Genomic DNA, 16,443 nt, shown 5'->3' with positions numbered 1-16,443 from the left:
AGTTATTTCTCTTCTAGGGGAGAAGAGCCAGGTTCTAATAAAATACTCAAAAGAGTCCCCAGCCATAATACTAAGGGCCTTAAAAATCTTCTTTGACTTTATAATCTTGGAGGAAATTCCCAAAGTCTGTAAGAGCAATGTAACAAAATCCCATGTTTCCTGAGTAAACGCCAATCACTATTAGACCACGAATGAGGCACGAGGAAGGCTAAGAGTCTAGAACTGCCATACCTGCTACTGTGTTTGGTTTACAAGAGAAAATTAGAATAAAATAAGAGCTGGAGATAGCTCAGTGGGAGAGCAGTAAGAGCACTGGATGTTCCTGCAGAGGTTTGGGGTTCAATTCCTGGTTCCCACCTGGTGGCTCATTTCCATCTAGAACTCAATTCCAGGGGATCTGATGTTCCTTTCCTACTTGCACAGGCCCTAGAAACACAACTGATACCCAGATATACATGAAGAAAGAACTCTCATACACATAAAGCTAAAACTCAAGTAAAATATCTAATTTGGAATTAGCTTGTATCTGATACATAGAGTATGTTCACATTTTTTTCTAGTTCCAGACACAATAAACCAAAGAAAATCTCTAACCACTAGTTATATATAAAGTATTTATTTTTATTCACATATTTACCTACAAAATTTACAGAAAATGAAACAATGCAGAACATATAGAATACCCTCTTAATGAGTTCTTAGAAGCAGAGGGTTTTATTGCTGCAATTCAGAGAATGCAATTTTATACACAAGAAAGTCAAGATGTGATGAATGGCAGCTTTGTTAAATGTTTTTGCCCTATTATTCAATTTAGTTTAATGTTGGATGAAATTTAAAATATTACTCATGAAATAATTTAACCTTTTCAAAATCTTCTAATAAACAGGTAAAAGGCACCTCTAGTACTTTATAGCATTTATAGCAATCCCAACAGTTTCATTCAAGGGTGACTGTAGTACACGTGGCTGTTGTGCATACACAGTATGCCACCAACACTCTCCAGCAGTGAGAGCTGCAGCTCTGGTTTGTTTGTGGTGTGGGTCTGTGTTACTGGTAACGGACTGGGCCCATCAGCTGCACCAGGGCGGTACTAGTGTAACACGTCTACCACAGCATAAAATCCAGTCACCTAAAATAAGGACCATCAAATTCCCAGACAATACATAATTTTTTAACTTGTACATTCAGAAGACTTTGGGGAATTTTTTTTTTTTTAATTTTTTTTTAAAAAGTAATTTAGTGTTAAATGAAAACAATTTACTGGAAAATGTAATAGTTGTCAGAATCCAATATCGGGCTTAACAAAAACTGTCGAAACATCTATAAAATTTCAACATAATGGAGATGAGATTTGCTCAGTCTAAGTGGAGTCTGATGTTTTTCCTGCAGCGCAATGGAAAGAGGCGTTAAGAATGAAAGGCACACGTCATAGCCAGTTTAAGGAGCTGTGGAGATGTCAAGCAGATGGTTCTTGAAATACTGGTGCAGGAGAACAAAGTCCAAACGTTTTTCTCTTGGTTTAACATTGGCATTGATTTGCTATTTACAGTAGTTTGCAAAAATACATTATAAAAACTGACGAGGTTTGGTTTCTAAGTTGAAGTTAGTAATACACACATACGTCGTCTGCAGAGTTCTGTGCAGGGGCTGAAGTGCTGACGGGACACTAATACTGAACACAGGTCACCAAAGGTGCTGCGGTGCTGAGAGCTCAGCCAGCAGCATCAACCATCCGGGCAAATATTGCACGCTTCTTGTCAGAGCTGCTAAACCGTCACATGTCCAACTCCAAAAGGAACGCTTCATGGCATTTTGCTGTATCACTGACTTGAGGAAAGACTGCTTTAGGTTCCCTAGCAATAGTGCAGGCTGTCATTGAACATGAGGTCTAGGTTTCAAAATTAGCTTTCCTGTCTGTAGAAAAGAAAATGAAAAGAGAAGTCAGTTCACAATTCTATTTAAAATACCAACAGTTATTTATGAACTTTTAAAGGCATTTTAGGACTATGGTCTATCAGGAAAAGGCGTTTGTTGCCAAGGTTGATAACCGGAGTTCAGCCCAAAAACCAGTAAGATAGAAGCAAAGAACTAACTACCCCATAGCTTTCTCTTTCTCATGAGTACACACACACACACACACACACACACACACCCCTCCATCCATCCACCTAACCACCCACCCACCTAACCACCCATCGATCAATAAAAAGATAAAAACATTAAAATGGGTATTTGGTGGAACCAGTGAGATGGCTCATTCAGAAGAAGGTCCTACTGACAAGTCTGACCTTAGTTCAATCTCTAGGGCCCAAATGTGGAAGGAGACAAATGATTCCTATTGAGTTGTCCTCTGATCTCCCCTGACTCGCAAGTGTTGGGATTAACACTATACTACACCTAGCAACATCCACACTTGTCCTGATATTTGTAATGATTGTCAAATGCTTCATGGTGACATTGTCCAGTTAGGCTGCTAGCCTTATGCAGGTGAGTACTTGAAATGGAACACAGGAAATGTTGAGAAAAATACTAAAAAAGGGAGAGTGTGAAGGCATTAAAAGGAAAAAATACACTAAATAGAAACTGCAACATTTATAGAGTTGGTGTATTTTTGTTTGTTTGTTTGTTTGTTTTTGAGACAGGTTTCATTATATAGCCTAACTGACCTGGACTGGCCTTGAACCCACAGAGATCCACTTGGCTCTACCTCTGAAGTGTAGTGATTTATATATTTTATTGAACTAAATTTTATTTATAATACATAAATTTTTTTTTGGACAAAATGCTTCTTTCCATATCAAGTTTTTATTTCCTTAAGTTAAAGAGTAAACTAAAGGGCTGGGTGGTGGTGGCACATGCCTTTGATCCCAGCACTTGGGAGGCAGAGGCAGTCAGAGCTCCAGGTTCAAGGCAAGCATGTTCTATAGAGTATGTTCCAGGACTGCCTGGGCTAGAAAGAGAAACACTGTTTTGAAAAACAAACAAAAACTTAGACTAAGAAGCTGAAGATGCTGCTCAGCAGTTAGAGCAAGCATGGCTGCTGGCTGAGATGGTGCATGACTTTAATCCTTACACTTCAGAGAAGAGGCAGGAGGATCTGAGTTTGAGGTCAGCCTGGTTTACAAATTGAGGACAGCCAAGGTTGTTACACAGAGAAACCCTGTCTTGAAAAGCAAACAAACAAGAACAACAAAAAAAGAGCCAACATGATGGCTCACAACTACTCTAGTTCCAGGTACATTGTGCACAGACAACTACACAGGCAAAATACCTGTACACATAAAAATAAATCCTGGGGGCTGGAGAAATGGTTAAGAGCACTGGCTCCTGTTCTTCCAGCACCCACAGGGCAGCTTACAACTGTCTGTAATTCCAGTTCGAGAAATCCAACATCTTCAAACAGACATACACGCAGGCGAAACACTAATGCCCATAAAATTTAAAATAATAATAATAAAAAACCCAACAGATATATTAATACTCCCATACTTCTAGTGGTCAGAAAATTCTATTTTGGGGTATTAATATTAGGTAATATTATTAACATTATTCAGTGAAATACTTTGGTTTTTTTTGTTGTTGTTGTTTTGTTTTTGTTTTTTGAGACATGGCTTCTCTATGTGTAACCCTGGCTGTCCTGGAACTTGCTCTGTAGACCAGACTGCCCTCAAACTAAGAGATCTGCCTGTCTCTGCCTCCCTAGTGCCACCACCACCTAACTAAAAAATGTTTTGTAGAACTGAGCCACATATACAAAAACTAAGTTGTAACAGTAATATTGAAGTAAATACCATATAATCCAAACTTTTCTTTTTAAGGGTTTATCTGAAAGAAGCTAGATTTGGGCTGAAGCATTTACACAGATGTGTCAGAAACTATTGTCTGGGTGTCTACTGTGTGCCAGGGACCATGTGAAGTGCTGAAAGATTTAGTAATAAACCACACAAAGCAGCTTCTACCACAGTGCAATTTAACTCTAGTGGGAAACAAACACACACAGTATGAAGGATGGAAAAACAACTGTATGTCAGATAGGAGGTTAATTTACAACGCAACCAGTATGCAGCTAGCCATAGCAAAGACTTCAACTGAGATAATTTGGGTAGAAAAATGAGCCTGGGACTTTGCATGTGGTTAATGGCCAATAATTAGTGACTCTTAAATTCTAATGTTGGGTCAACATGTTCCTTTACTAGAAGATAATAAGAATACACAACAAAATGTAAAAACATGATCAATCAGGAAATTAAGGCATGAGACATGCAGGTTTGAGACCAGCTTCAATAACACAGTGAATTTCGGGCCAGCCTTGGCTACAAACTAAAACCCTGTCTCAACATTTAAAGAAATAATAAAAATGAAAAAGATTCATCTGTCAACTCTACTAATTTGTCTTGAACTGCTACCTGTAGTTGTCCCAAAGGGACAAGTGTTAAAGGTTTGGCTCACAGCCACTGGCATGTTAAAGTAACTGAGTGACAAGGGGACCATGGCATCAATGGAGTAAACCACTGGTGCATTCATAGCCAAGGGTGGGGCCTAGTCAAAGGATACAGGTCACCAAGGAGAGACTCTGAAAGGTGTATTTTGTTTCTGGAACTTACAATGTAAGCCAGGCTTGTCTCCGCCTCCTGAGTGCTGGGGACAAAGGTGTGTGCCAACATGACTGGCTAAAAGATTTCAGTGTAGTCTTATTTTGTTCAGACAAGGTATTGCTATGGAGCCCAGGCTGGCCTTAACCCCTTTCCTGCTTTTTTCAGTCAGTATTTTTTTATCTTCAGGCTACCTTGTATACTGCTAAGAGCCTTGAATTTTGATCTTCCTGCTTCCACCTCTCAAGTGCTGGAATTATTGATGTCAGCCATCATGCCTGATTTCCTGTGGTGCTGAAGATCAAACCCCAGGCTTCCCAGATGTTATGCATTCTGCCAGCTCAGGCTCTGCCTTCACACTCTTGACTCTCGCTTCAGTTCCCCAGTGCTGAAGTTACAGCTGTGTGCCACCATGACCTAAAGGACCCAAAGGTCTGTTTTCCTAAAACTAAACATGTCAGTACTCCCTCCCCATTTTTGTTTCTTTGAAAGAGTCTATGTAGATCATGGTGGCCTTGAACTTGAAATGATCCTCTTGCCTTCCAAGAGTAGAGATTATAGATGTCAGCAACCATACCAGGCTGCAGGTTTATTTATTCTAATGAAAAAATACTTACGTCATCACAAGACATATTGTATTCTGCTAATACCGTTCGACATCGAGCAGCTATACTGAGCCAATGTGGTCAAAGGAAAATTGCCAATGAAAGTCAAGCTTCTGTTATGGTTTAGGCATGAAATGTTGCCCCAAAAGGCTCAAGTGTTAAAGGCTTGGCTCCCAGCCATTGATATACTGAAGTAACTGAGTAACAAGGAGGCCACAGGTACACTCACAGCCAGGGGCTCGGACTTAGTCAGAGGATACAGTTCACTGAGGAGTGGCTTTGAAAGGCATATCTTGTTCCTGAACCCTTCACTGTCTTCTGCCACCATGAGATGAGTGGCTTTGTTTTACCCCATGTTCCCTGCCATGATGTGCTAAAACAACTGGGCCAGCCAATCATGGTCTGAAACCTCTAAACTACCCATCTCATGATTCTCTTGTGTGGATTCTGCTCACATTCCCAACCATCCACTCTCTGGTTAGCAGTCACAAATCCCCGTAACCCGGTAAAATCAGAACTCTGAAGGTTTGTAATTTATCAATCAGATTCATATCAGTAAATTCTCACCCCACAAAACGTCCACACAATGAACTCAGGGTCAACTGATACTGATATAAACTGCCCGCCTAGATAAGACAAATTGTCTTGTAATTATCCATCCCTTATAAGATATTCATAGCTACCTGTGGTTCTTCAGCTTAGTTCTGAGAACAAAATTCAACTCGTGGTAAAGGATACATTGATGGCGCGACTACTCTTTTGTGTATTCCAGCAAAGAACAAGCCTATTAGAGTTATACAGCTAATGGTGAAAAATGGATGGTTCCATAATGACGTGAAAAAGGACACCTGTAAAAGAAAAGTGCAGATATAAAGTCTTAGGACATTGATTCCCACCTCCCCGACTATACAGAAATGTGGAATGTTTCTATCATCTAAACTACCAGGGCATGAAGACTTCCAACTACTCCAGTTCTCTTTGTGCTTCGGAAACAAAACTCAGACCTTATCTTTTTAGTATGGTAAGATAACAGCATTTGTCATTCATGCCAAACTCTAAACCATTTCAAGTTCACACATACACACACACACATAGAAAGAGAGACAGAGAGAGAGAGAGAGACAGAGAGACAGACAGAGAGAGAGAGAGAGAGAGAGAGAGAGAGAGAGAGAGAGAGAGAGAACGAACACACAAGAAAGGGAGTAGCCTCTGTGTAGCCCTGGCTGTCTGGATTCACTTCTGTAGAACAAGCTGGCCATGAACTCAGGGATCACCTGCCTCTGTGGGATTAAAGAAGTAGGAATGGCCTTCAGTCTCAAGGAAAACACAGATTAAATTCCATTAGCTTATTTCCCCATCAAAAAGCTTCCTCAAGGTACACACCTTTAATTTCTAAAACACGAGGTAGAGGAACGTGGGTCTCTACGAGTTCAAGGCCAGCCTGGTCTAAATAGGTAGTTCTAGAATAGCTGCATGGTGAGACATTGTTTCACAAAATTAAAACCAACCAACAGAAGCTTCCTTAAGAGAATTGGACCTGCTCTGTCATTCATAACCTGGTCGCACACTAACTAATCTTCCTCTCCTGCTCTATCCTCTACCCATAAACAACCTTCCTTGTTAGCTTAATTTTTACAGCTTCCCTACCACCTTTGCTTGAAATAAATGAAATTTATTTGAAATAAAAAAGCTGTTTTTAAATCTATTTGAATAAAAACGATGAAGTAAAAACTATGACAGTTTAAAAACTGAAGTTGACTTTTAAGCTGCTCCAATTCTCATGGCCACAGGTCACTGAGGTGGGAACTGGTTCATAGGTTCCTGTAAAGAACTAGAACTCAGGAGAGAGAAATGGCTTCATTTAGATCTGGACATAATGAAATGGCTGCAGGAAAGTAGGAAACACACAACTCTAAGACTATGTAGAAGGGACAAGAGTCCACCAGGATCCATTCTTGGAACAAGAAGAGCACCCAAGGCAGAAGGCTAGGAAATAAAAACGACCAAGAAGGAAAAGAAACATTTAGGATGTCTAGAAAAAGAAAGCAAATGGACTGATAACCACACAGAAGAAGCACTTGAGGGAAACACACAAGCTAAACACACACACACACACACACACACACACATTCAAGTCAAAGAAAAGCACTAGGCATATGATTCAATAAAGCTGAATTAAAGAACAAGACTGAAAACACTAGGAAGGAAATAGTCCTGAGATAAGGTGATGCTAAAGACAAACTAAACCCCAGAGATCTTTCTCTGCTCTCTGTTTTATGAGACAGGGTTTACAATCTCTGAGGTTTACTGGCTGCAAGACGGTTGGCTAGGTGAAGTGCTTGCCAGCAAGCCTGACAACTTAACTCAATCCTCAGGACCCACATAGTAGAAGAGAGCTACCAAATCCGAGCTGTCCCCTGACCCCCACAAAAGTGCCAAACTGAGTCCCCACCCCCCTCATCTTTAATAAGTGTAATTTAAGAAAATCTGAGGTCTTTTTCTATTTTGTTTTTGTTGACAAGGTTCCTCTATGTGTCCCTAGTTCTTCTAGAACTCACTCTGTGAATCAGGGTGACCTCAAATTCAGAGGTTCATCTCCTCTGTCTCCCAAGTGCTGGCATTAAAGGGTGTGCCACCATGCCTGACTGAAAATCTGAGGTTTGACTTCAAGATGGATGGCTATGTGTCTATACAATGTTAGCACATAAAGTACTTTGTATTTTATGTGTGCATATGTGTACAGTCTATGTGTGTGAACTTGCTTATATGTGTGGAGGCCACCAGCTGTCACAGGAGTCTTCCTCCATCACCCTTCACCTTATGTTTTAAGACAAGCTCTCTCACTGAACCTAAGTTCACTGATAAGGCTAAAAGGCCAACTAGCCAACCCCTGAGATCCTCCTGTAGTGCCAACCCTGTGCTCCCTAGTACCAGGGTCACAGACACAGACTGTGACTGTGGCTTTTCCATGGTTGTCAGAGTTATGATCTCAGGTCTTCGTGCTTACATAGTAGGCACTCTACCCACTGAGCTGCCTCTTTAAGCCCAATATTTAATATTCTAAAGCTGTTTGGCTTTTTTCCCCCCTGTTGTTATTTAGCAACAATGCCATACCATGTAGCCCAAGCTGGCCTGTGTCTTAAACCTCTGGTTCAGTCTGCCATGATGCCAAGATTACAGGACCGCACCACCACCCCTGGCTGTTTTATTTTAATTAGGTCAGCTGTTCTAGCCTCCTTCCCTCCTCCTTCCCTCCATGGCAACAATCACTGACATCGAAACAGTAGTCTTCTTCTTTCAGGAGTTTGTAATATCCTCTCTCTCCCTGGTTTTTGTATTCACACCTTTCGCTTCAGACACAATTGCTGGTTAGAACTCTCCTCAGGTTTGGGGTTATTAAATACTGAAGTAAAAAGAGCCAACCCTAAGGCTAACAGCTATCTTCTCACCTAATTTAAAAAATTACATTAACTACATAGTTTTGGGCCTATTTCCGATTACATTTAATTCTTCATTTATTAAGACCTCAACTAGCTGAAATCAGCTTATATTTTTCTCAATTAGAAGTAGACTCATTTCCCAAGACAGAACTTTTCAATCTTCTTGCCAGCCTCCTTCCACCTCTCCCCTACAGATGAGTACCAAGTATAGCCTTCAGATCAGAGTCTATAAATGAACTCACAGGAGAGTTATCTGTGTGCACTAAAACCCCTTCATTAACATAAAACTCCAACACCAACCTCCCCTGTTTCCTGCCCTTTTCTATCTCCCCTTTAGTGGACAATCAGGAAGGCTACATGCCAACAGCGCCCCTGGCTGTCAGAACTGCCACCGTCTAGGATGACTAGAGCATTCTTACTTAGGCTTCCCTCTGTATAACACAAAAAGAGTAACAGATGTAGTTGACTCAGTTATAACTTTAAAAGAGAGGGCTTATTTTTAACATTTTTGAAAATTATGAGACTGAACTAAACAGCTTGGGAGAGTCGCTGGGTGTGTTGGCACGTGCCTCTAATCCCAACATTTGGGAGGTGAAAGTAGAGGCAGGTGCATCTCTGTGAGTTTGAGGCTAGCTTGGACTACACAGCAAGTTCTAGGACAGCTAGGACTACAGAGACACCCTGTCTTGAAGAAAGAAAATAAAAGGAAAGTGAAAAGGAACCACATAAAAAGAAAAAAGAACAAAAAAGAAAAACCTAAGTCTGCAGGTTTTCTAATAAAAAAAGACTGAGCTTTAAATTAAGGCACTAGGAGAAAGTGATAGAAACTTGAGAAACACTTTATCAGCTTTCATCAAATAATCCTTCAAGAACTAACATTATGAAATTTGATATTGCATTTGGTCTAGTACAGCTCCTACAGTGCCCAGTGGGAGGCCTCTCAGTGTTTCCTATATTAAATTCCATACAGGAAATGTGGAAGGACTAATGCAGAAAGAGAAAAGCTTTGCTAACTCAAGAGGTTAGCCCCTATTCTCTTCAATGACAACAAAAACACAAAAAATTAACTGTGACTCTGTGGATCAGGTCACTTGGAGATCAATTTATAACTCAATTCTGTCAACTTCACTGAGGTACATGGCCTAGAAATGGGTGACTTGGTTTCCTTCCTGAATTTGGCCACTTGGTTTAATGTTTATCAACTTATCAGTGTTTATCAGTTATATTGGTTTGTTTGTTTGTTTGTTTGCTTGTTTGTTTTTTTGACATGTCATCTCAAATGCTTTCTGGAATGAAGAAAGGCATCAATAGGTAAATCACTGAATTGCAGTTTTCAAACTGCTGGCACTAATGACTGGAGATGGACAAAACCGAAGAAAAAGAATGTTCATGTGGAAACAGAAAAATTCAAAACCTACTTAAGAAATAATGGACAGAGTAGATTTTCTTAATCCTTTCCCTTATAAAGCTAAGTAACTCACACCAGCCAACTAGAGCTTTCCTTAAGCAAATGGTTACAGAGCGTGCTGTTAATATAAGGACTGACGTCAGTAGCAGCAGCTACAGGTAGCTCGGCAAGTTTCATAATTAGCACCACTACATCCAGTATGTCATTTAATCTGCTAAAGACTTTAAAACAAAGTTTCTACCTTTTGTGTCTCAGGATCTATTAGCCAGTTCCAGGCACCAGTAGCTGTACAGACAGACACCACTATGAGAAGCACTGGTGAGAGATAAACACAAATTAGTGAGCATACACCACCCCCCTTCATGTCTTGATCCCACTTCCAGCGGGGGCCCAAGAGACACAGCCAAGACCGAAGCCCTTCATCAAAGTGGATCAAGAGCCAGACCTGCCATTTAAGGGATGCACATAAACACAAGTCCCTTGTGGGTTTTTTAATGTAAACACACAAAGGCTTCTTTCTGAACCACACAGCGGCCCACAGTGACTGAGGGCTGTACCATGCAGACTACTGCTGCTGGGTTAGACAAAGAAAGGTCAGGGTGGGTGAGGGTGGAGTCCGAGGAGCACACCAATGAGTGAAAACACTTAAGGGCTAATATAGAACCCAGACAGTTTGCCCCACTAAGCCTTTCTACGTGTGTGTTCTACATGTTCACATGTGCATGTCATGTGAAGATCAGAGGTACCTGTGGGAGCTGGTTCTCTCCTACACCAGATGGCTGATGGCTCTGGGGACTGAACTCAAGTAATCAGACAATACCTTTACCTGCTGAGCCATCCTGCCAACCCACCCCACCTAATCTAAATAGATTATAAATAAATTGAAGAAAAAGAATGAAAGGACACCAGCATTTAGCTAATGCTCTGCAGCTAAAGACAGTTCTTTTATTTCAGTTATGCTTCATAGATTTACAGTGGGAAGACCATTCTCAGAGAACAGAAACACAGTAAAATCTTAACCACCTGGGATTTCTAGAGATAGAGGTAGTAAAAAAAAATCATTTTAGGTATTTAAATAAATGCCTCATTAGGTATTAAATAGAACCAAAATTATCTTCTCAGCTACGAACAAGTTAAACTCAATCCCATATTCCGTATTTCCAGAAATAAACATATTATATTACATAGGTACTTTTATATAAAATGACATAAAGAATCTCATACACATGCTTTTATTGACTGGTACACTAGCCAGGCTGATGGCACGTGCATGAAGCACATGGAAAATAAAGTGTGTTCATCATATGATGTTTTAAAAGACAGGGCAGCATTACACGGATTTTAAAAGGTTTTCTAGCAATGGTTTGGGAGCAACTTCTTTCTAAACAAGAACAGTAAAATCACTACAGATGAATCTGACCAAACAAAACATCAAAGGTGGCTACAGCTTCACAAAGAAAACTAATAAAAATCATTTAAAAGTTTAGCTCCCTAACTTCAGTATGGTTCTTTTAGTCTTCAGCCTGAATCAAACCTTGAAATAAAGCATGTCCACACAGGGCTGGGCTGGCCCAGTAGGTAAGAGCACCTGCTACTACTGCAGAGGACCTGGGCTCAGCCCTCAGTACCAGGTGACTCACAACTGTCCTCTACTCCAGTTCTAGAAGGTCCAGCACCCTCTTCTGCCCTCCTTGGGTACTAGGCTTGCACATGGTGGTGCATATACACACATGCAGGCAAAATGTTCATACAGATTAAGATAAATATAAAAATTAAATCCCAAAAATACAGGGCTGGAGACTTGCTCAGGGGTCAAGAGCACTTGTTATAAAGGACCTGGGTTTGATACCCAGCACCCACATGGAGGCTCACCATTACCTCAGACACCAGTTGCATATGTGGTTCACAGACATACATATAAGCAAAACACTCATACACATTAATAAACATCTAAAAAAATTAACAAAAAAACCTCAAAACCAAAAATACCACACCTGTGTTGTCTCTGTGGTTCACAGAGAACATGTCTAGCAAATGTAAGACCCTGGATCTTAGTCCCAGCACTGAAATATAGGTTACATCCAGACTACTTACAGGCAGGAACTAAATCTCAGTAGTCCATCTACCTAGACCAAAGCTGAGAGGTCTACTACACCTGTGGTTCCAACAGCTGGAGAAGCAGAGGTAGGAGGATCACTTGAACTAGGAATTAGAGGCCGGCCTGAGCAAGGCAGTACTTGGTCTCAGTACAGTTGACATTTCCCACCATGTTCCTTCCTGGGAGCAGTAACCAGAATTCATTCAAATTGTACTTTTCGACCTTCGTAATACTTAGGAATAGGCAGTAGTAGGAAGGCAAAAATCTTTTCTGATCAGGCTTCAAAGTCCACCACCATGCTGTATTAAAGTCCAACTAAGGAGGTCACTGAGATGGCGCATCTGGTAACCACGCTGGCCAACAAGCTGGATTTGATTGCCAAGACCCATAGGCAGATGAAGAGAACCGACTCCCACAAGCGGTGCTCTGACTTCAACATGGGCTGTGTGTAAGTGAGCCTGCATGCATGCACCTATGCACACAATAAACACACGATTTTTAAAAAACTACAGAAAATGTCATAACCCTTGTCGATGTAAATCTATCTGTATGAATCTGCATGTATGGTGTATACGTAGCAGAGCCTGAAGAGGTCAGAAGACTGAGCCACCACACGGGTACTGAGAACCAAACTCTCGTCTTCTGCAAGAACAGTAGTAAGCACTCTTACTACCTGTCTCTCCAGCCCTACAGCATACCTTTATATAACCAAATGCTTTTTAAAATAATCAAGAGCTTTGTGCCTGCTAAGCATATGCTCTACCATTGAGTCATCACAAGTCACGATTATTTTTTCAAAAAAGATTTATTATTTTAAATCATGTATATTTATATGTGTGTAATCATAGGGGTTTATAAACATGTCTGCAGAATCTAGACGAGGGTGTCAGACAGCCTGGAGCTGGAATTACAGGTGGCTGACACAAAGCTGGGGACTGAATCTGTGTCTTAGACAAGACCAGTATGCACTTGGAATTCACCAAGCCACCACTCCAGCTCCAAACTGTTTTATTAATAAAATTGTATTTAGAAAGCTTGTAGGCATATTGTGTTCCCTTGGGGAATGTGTGTGTGTCTGTGTGTGTGTGTGTGTACACGTTCATGTGTGTATTTACACTGTGCATGTGTATGAGTAGCCAGAAGCCAACGTGTAACTTATTTTATAAAACAGGATAGCTCACTGAATCTAGAGCCCACACAGCATTAAAAATTTTACTGTGTTTTTAATGAAAGTTATAATATTTAATAAAAAAATATGTATCTTGAGGCTGGAGAAATGGCTCAACAGTTAAGAACACTGGCTGCTCTTTTAGAAGCCCTGGGTTCAATTCCCAGTACCCACATAGCAATTTACAGTCCTCTGTAACTCCGGTCCTAGAGACTCTTTTTGGGGACTGAACCTACATAGTGCACAATCATATATGCAAGCAAAATACCCACACACATGAAATAAAATAGAAATAATATGGGGGAGGGGCAGCTCAGAAGTTAAGAGCACTTGTTCTTGCACAGAACCTGGGCTCAGTCCCCAGCACCCACACATTGGCTTACAATCACTAGCAACTCCAGTTGTAGGGCATATGGTTCCCTCTTCTGGACTCTGCAGGCACCAAGGCGTGCACTTAAAATTTTAAAATACGCATTTTCATAGAAATATAAAAATTCATATAAAATAGTCTGTCCTTTTGTGGTAGCTAGTTATAATTTTTTTCTTTAAAAAATATTATTTACTGTGTGTGTAGCTTCATGATACGTACAGGCATGTTTGCCAGAGCTCAGCACAAATGTGAAGGTGGGAAGAGAATTTTGTGGAATCTGCCCTCTCCTTCCCCCTTTAAATGGCTTCTGAGGATGCAACTAAGGTATACAGGCTGGAACTGCATCCACTAGAGTCATCTTGCCTTTCTGTGTTACATCGCCAACAGTGCTAACAATACATTTCAAAGTTGTCTAAACTAAGAAATTTTATAGCCTAGTAAAACAAGGATTTACTATCAGAAGTTTGAAATGACAGGGAGTCCTCCTACTTAGGAATAACGCTGTTGTCCGTATTTCATTTCCCTTAGAAAGCGTTCAGCAACTTACTTCTCCAGCGTCCCGTGGCAGGTTGCAAGCAGTGAATGTATTCAGTAAGTCTTCTTTCGAAAGCCTTGAGGTCTAGGTAAAGAGAATTCAGTTCTCTTCCTGCTCTTTCTAGTGTGAACTTGAAAGGATGAACTTTTAGGACAATAAACTGCTACAGGTCTTACACAAGTTTACTTCTGTGTCACGCACTGTTTGCTTATGATGACAATTTTAAGTACAGGACAAAAACATCACTTTTCTTTTATTCCAATCTCTGGAAAACGGTTGGTCTACCTTTAGAAGATTCAGGACTGGCATGCTGGAAGAAGACCAGCAGCAACTTCAGCCAGAGCCAAAAGCTGAAATTGGGGGAGTTACAAATAAATGGACCAAAATCCAGCTTAATTCTAACTCTATGGAACCAAGAACTTTCTGTTGAAACGTCAAAATCCATGAGATCTAATTGACTGCAATTATCCGATTCAGGCCCTAGCTCTTATCATTAATTGATGGCTAAGTAGTGTGGGCTTACTAGACTTCCGTAGACAGATAACGGGCTGAGCAAAGATACTCCCTTCTCTCCTCCGAATGTGTTACCGGTGATGGTCCGGCCAGCAGCAGAGAGCCTGCGCCTTGTGCTATGACAGAGCGTACCTCTCGGAATTTAGTGGGGTGTTATTTCCACAGAGGTGTTTTTTAAAACAAAACTTTGGAAGGCCAAGAGCACTTCCAAATTCCGGCAATTACAGACGCCAAGGTAGAAATTAGGATTACGGTTCGTGAGGCTGTCAGACCAACGGGAAATAGGATTCGCACCCTACAACACGCAAGGGCTCGTCAATGAGAAGGGCCCCCAGCCCGAACCGGGGGAAGGCGGCACCCCTCCGCGACCCTGCGCCCCGTGCCCCCGAGCCGCAGCCCCGTCACACCGCCCTCGCGACCTCCTCAGCCTCGGGACGGGACCTGGAGGGCGACACACTCTACCTTCCGCCTGTTCCAGCGAGTTCATGTCGAGCGGCAGCTCCGGTCACCGCCGCGGCCCCGTCCGCATCGCAGCCCGCCCTCTCCGCCCCGCCGGCAGCGCCAACTCCCACCTCTAACCGCTCCCCTCAGCCCCTCCCCTTCGCACCGCCCATTTTCTAGAAACGTTGAGTTTATTGGGTAAACTTGCCAGACCCCCTCAACTAAACTAGTTTTCTATTGGCTAATTTCAGGAAACGCCTTCGGGGACCCAGCGCTGGACGTTCAGCTGGAAGGGCCGAGAATAGCGAGCAGCCAGGCTGATATAGCTATGGCGCCGCCTTCTGCTTCGGGGAGGAACTGCAGTCTTCCCAAGCAAACTTCATTTTTATGCTTGGTTTCTTTCTTAGTTCTTAAAAACAAAGATTAAGAAGCGCCCACTACCTTCTGGGCAGTATTCTGGTTACTAAGGAGAGATCACCGAACTATCCCTGCCCACGAGGAACTAAAGAGAAACTAAATATGTTCAGCAGTAAGTAACTAGAAGCCCCCCAAATAGATTTCCTTGATTGTGAATCCTCTTTTTTAGATATCCAATCCCTTAAAGTAGGATTCTTTCTTGGTTATTACCTTCTCATGTCATCCAATATAGTCATAAAGAATGCAAAGTATGTCTCAGTAAGTATAGCAAAAATATGTACAGGGTTAGCAAAATTAACATTTGATTAAAATGTCCTGTTTATTTCCCGGTAGTCATTGATTCATTTAAGAGGTATTTATTGCATGACATGCTATGTATTGTGTTTATCTCGTACTACATTTATGACCTAGATAAGATTGCAATCCTCAAAGTGAAGGGTTGCAGAGAGTAGTAAACATGAAAGTAAGCAATTGATTTCAGATAACAGTAGTCCTATGGAGAAAGCAACAGATACTAGGGAAAATTAGAAAGAAAGAGGTTTACAAGTGTTGCAAGGAAATTTGAGCTGACGGCCCTAAGACGACGGGAAAGAATCCAGCCACACAGGTCTTTGAACAGCAGGGCCATGTTTCCCAAAAAAACATTTGTGTGCATTTTGCTCATTTTCAACCTCCCTCCTAACTCTCTTACCAGCTCCTGACTCCTGTTTTATTCACTCCTCTACCACAGGAGCACTTTCTAAACTTTTCCACTAGGGAACCTTCTCTGGACCAAACCCTATACATGCATTATCTCATTTAAGCTTTTAAGACGACTTGTTTTTGAGATGGAGTTTTTCCCTGTAGATTAAACTGG

General features: G+C 41.3%; 1 protein-coding gene across 4 annotated transcripts; it reads right to left on the bottom strand.

The window, feature by feature from the left end:
• Window positions 1-647: 647 nt before the first annotated feature.
• On the bottom strand, window positions 648-15,282 carry CNEP1R1 (CTD nuclear envelope phosphatase 1 regulatory subunit 1). Of its 4 annotated transcripts, none has more exons than XM_080937043.1 (6): window positions 15,192-15,282; window positions 14,229-14,300; window positions 10,287-10,360; window positions 5,936-6,045; window positions 5,210-5,264; window positions 648-1,914 (listed from the first exon to the last, which is right to left on the bottom strand). In XM_080937043.1, exons 1-6 carry the CDS (start codon window positions 15,214-15,216, stop codon window positions 1,873-1,875), a joined length of 378 nt encoding a protein of 125 aa, XP_080793169.1. In that variant the 5' UTR covers window positions 15,217-15,282; the 3' UTR covers window positions 648-1,872. The 4 variants fall into 4 exon arrangements, with proteins under 4 accessions (XP_080793169.1, XP_080793171.1, XP_080793170.1 ...); XM_080937045.1 differs by having other exon boundaries at window positions 5,210-5,259; XM_080937044.1 differs by having other exon boundaries at window positions 10,287-10,330.
• Between the last annotated feature and the right edge of the window lie 1,161 nt (window positions 15,283-16,443).

Source organism: Micromys minutus, assembly GCF_963924665.1.
Source record: "Micromys minutus genome assembly, chromosome: 24".
Lineage (NCBI taxonomy): Eukaryota > Metazoa > Chordata > Mammalia > Rodentia > Muridae > Micromys > Micromys minutus.
This window is presented reverse-complemented; position numbering and strand designations above follow the sequence as displayed.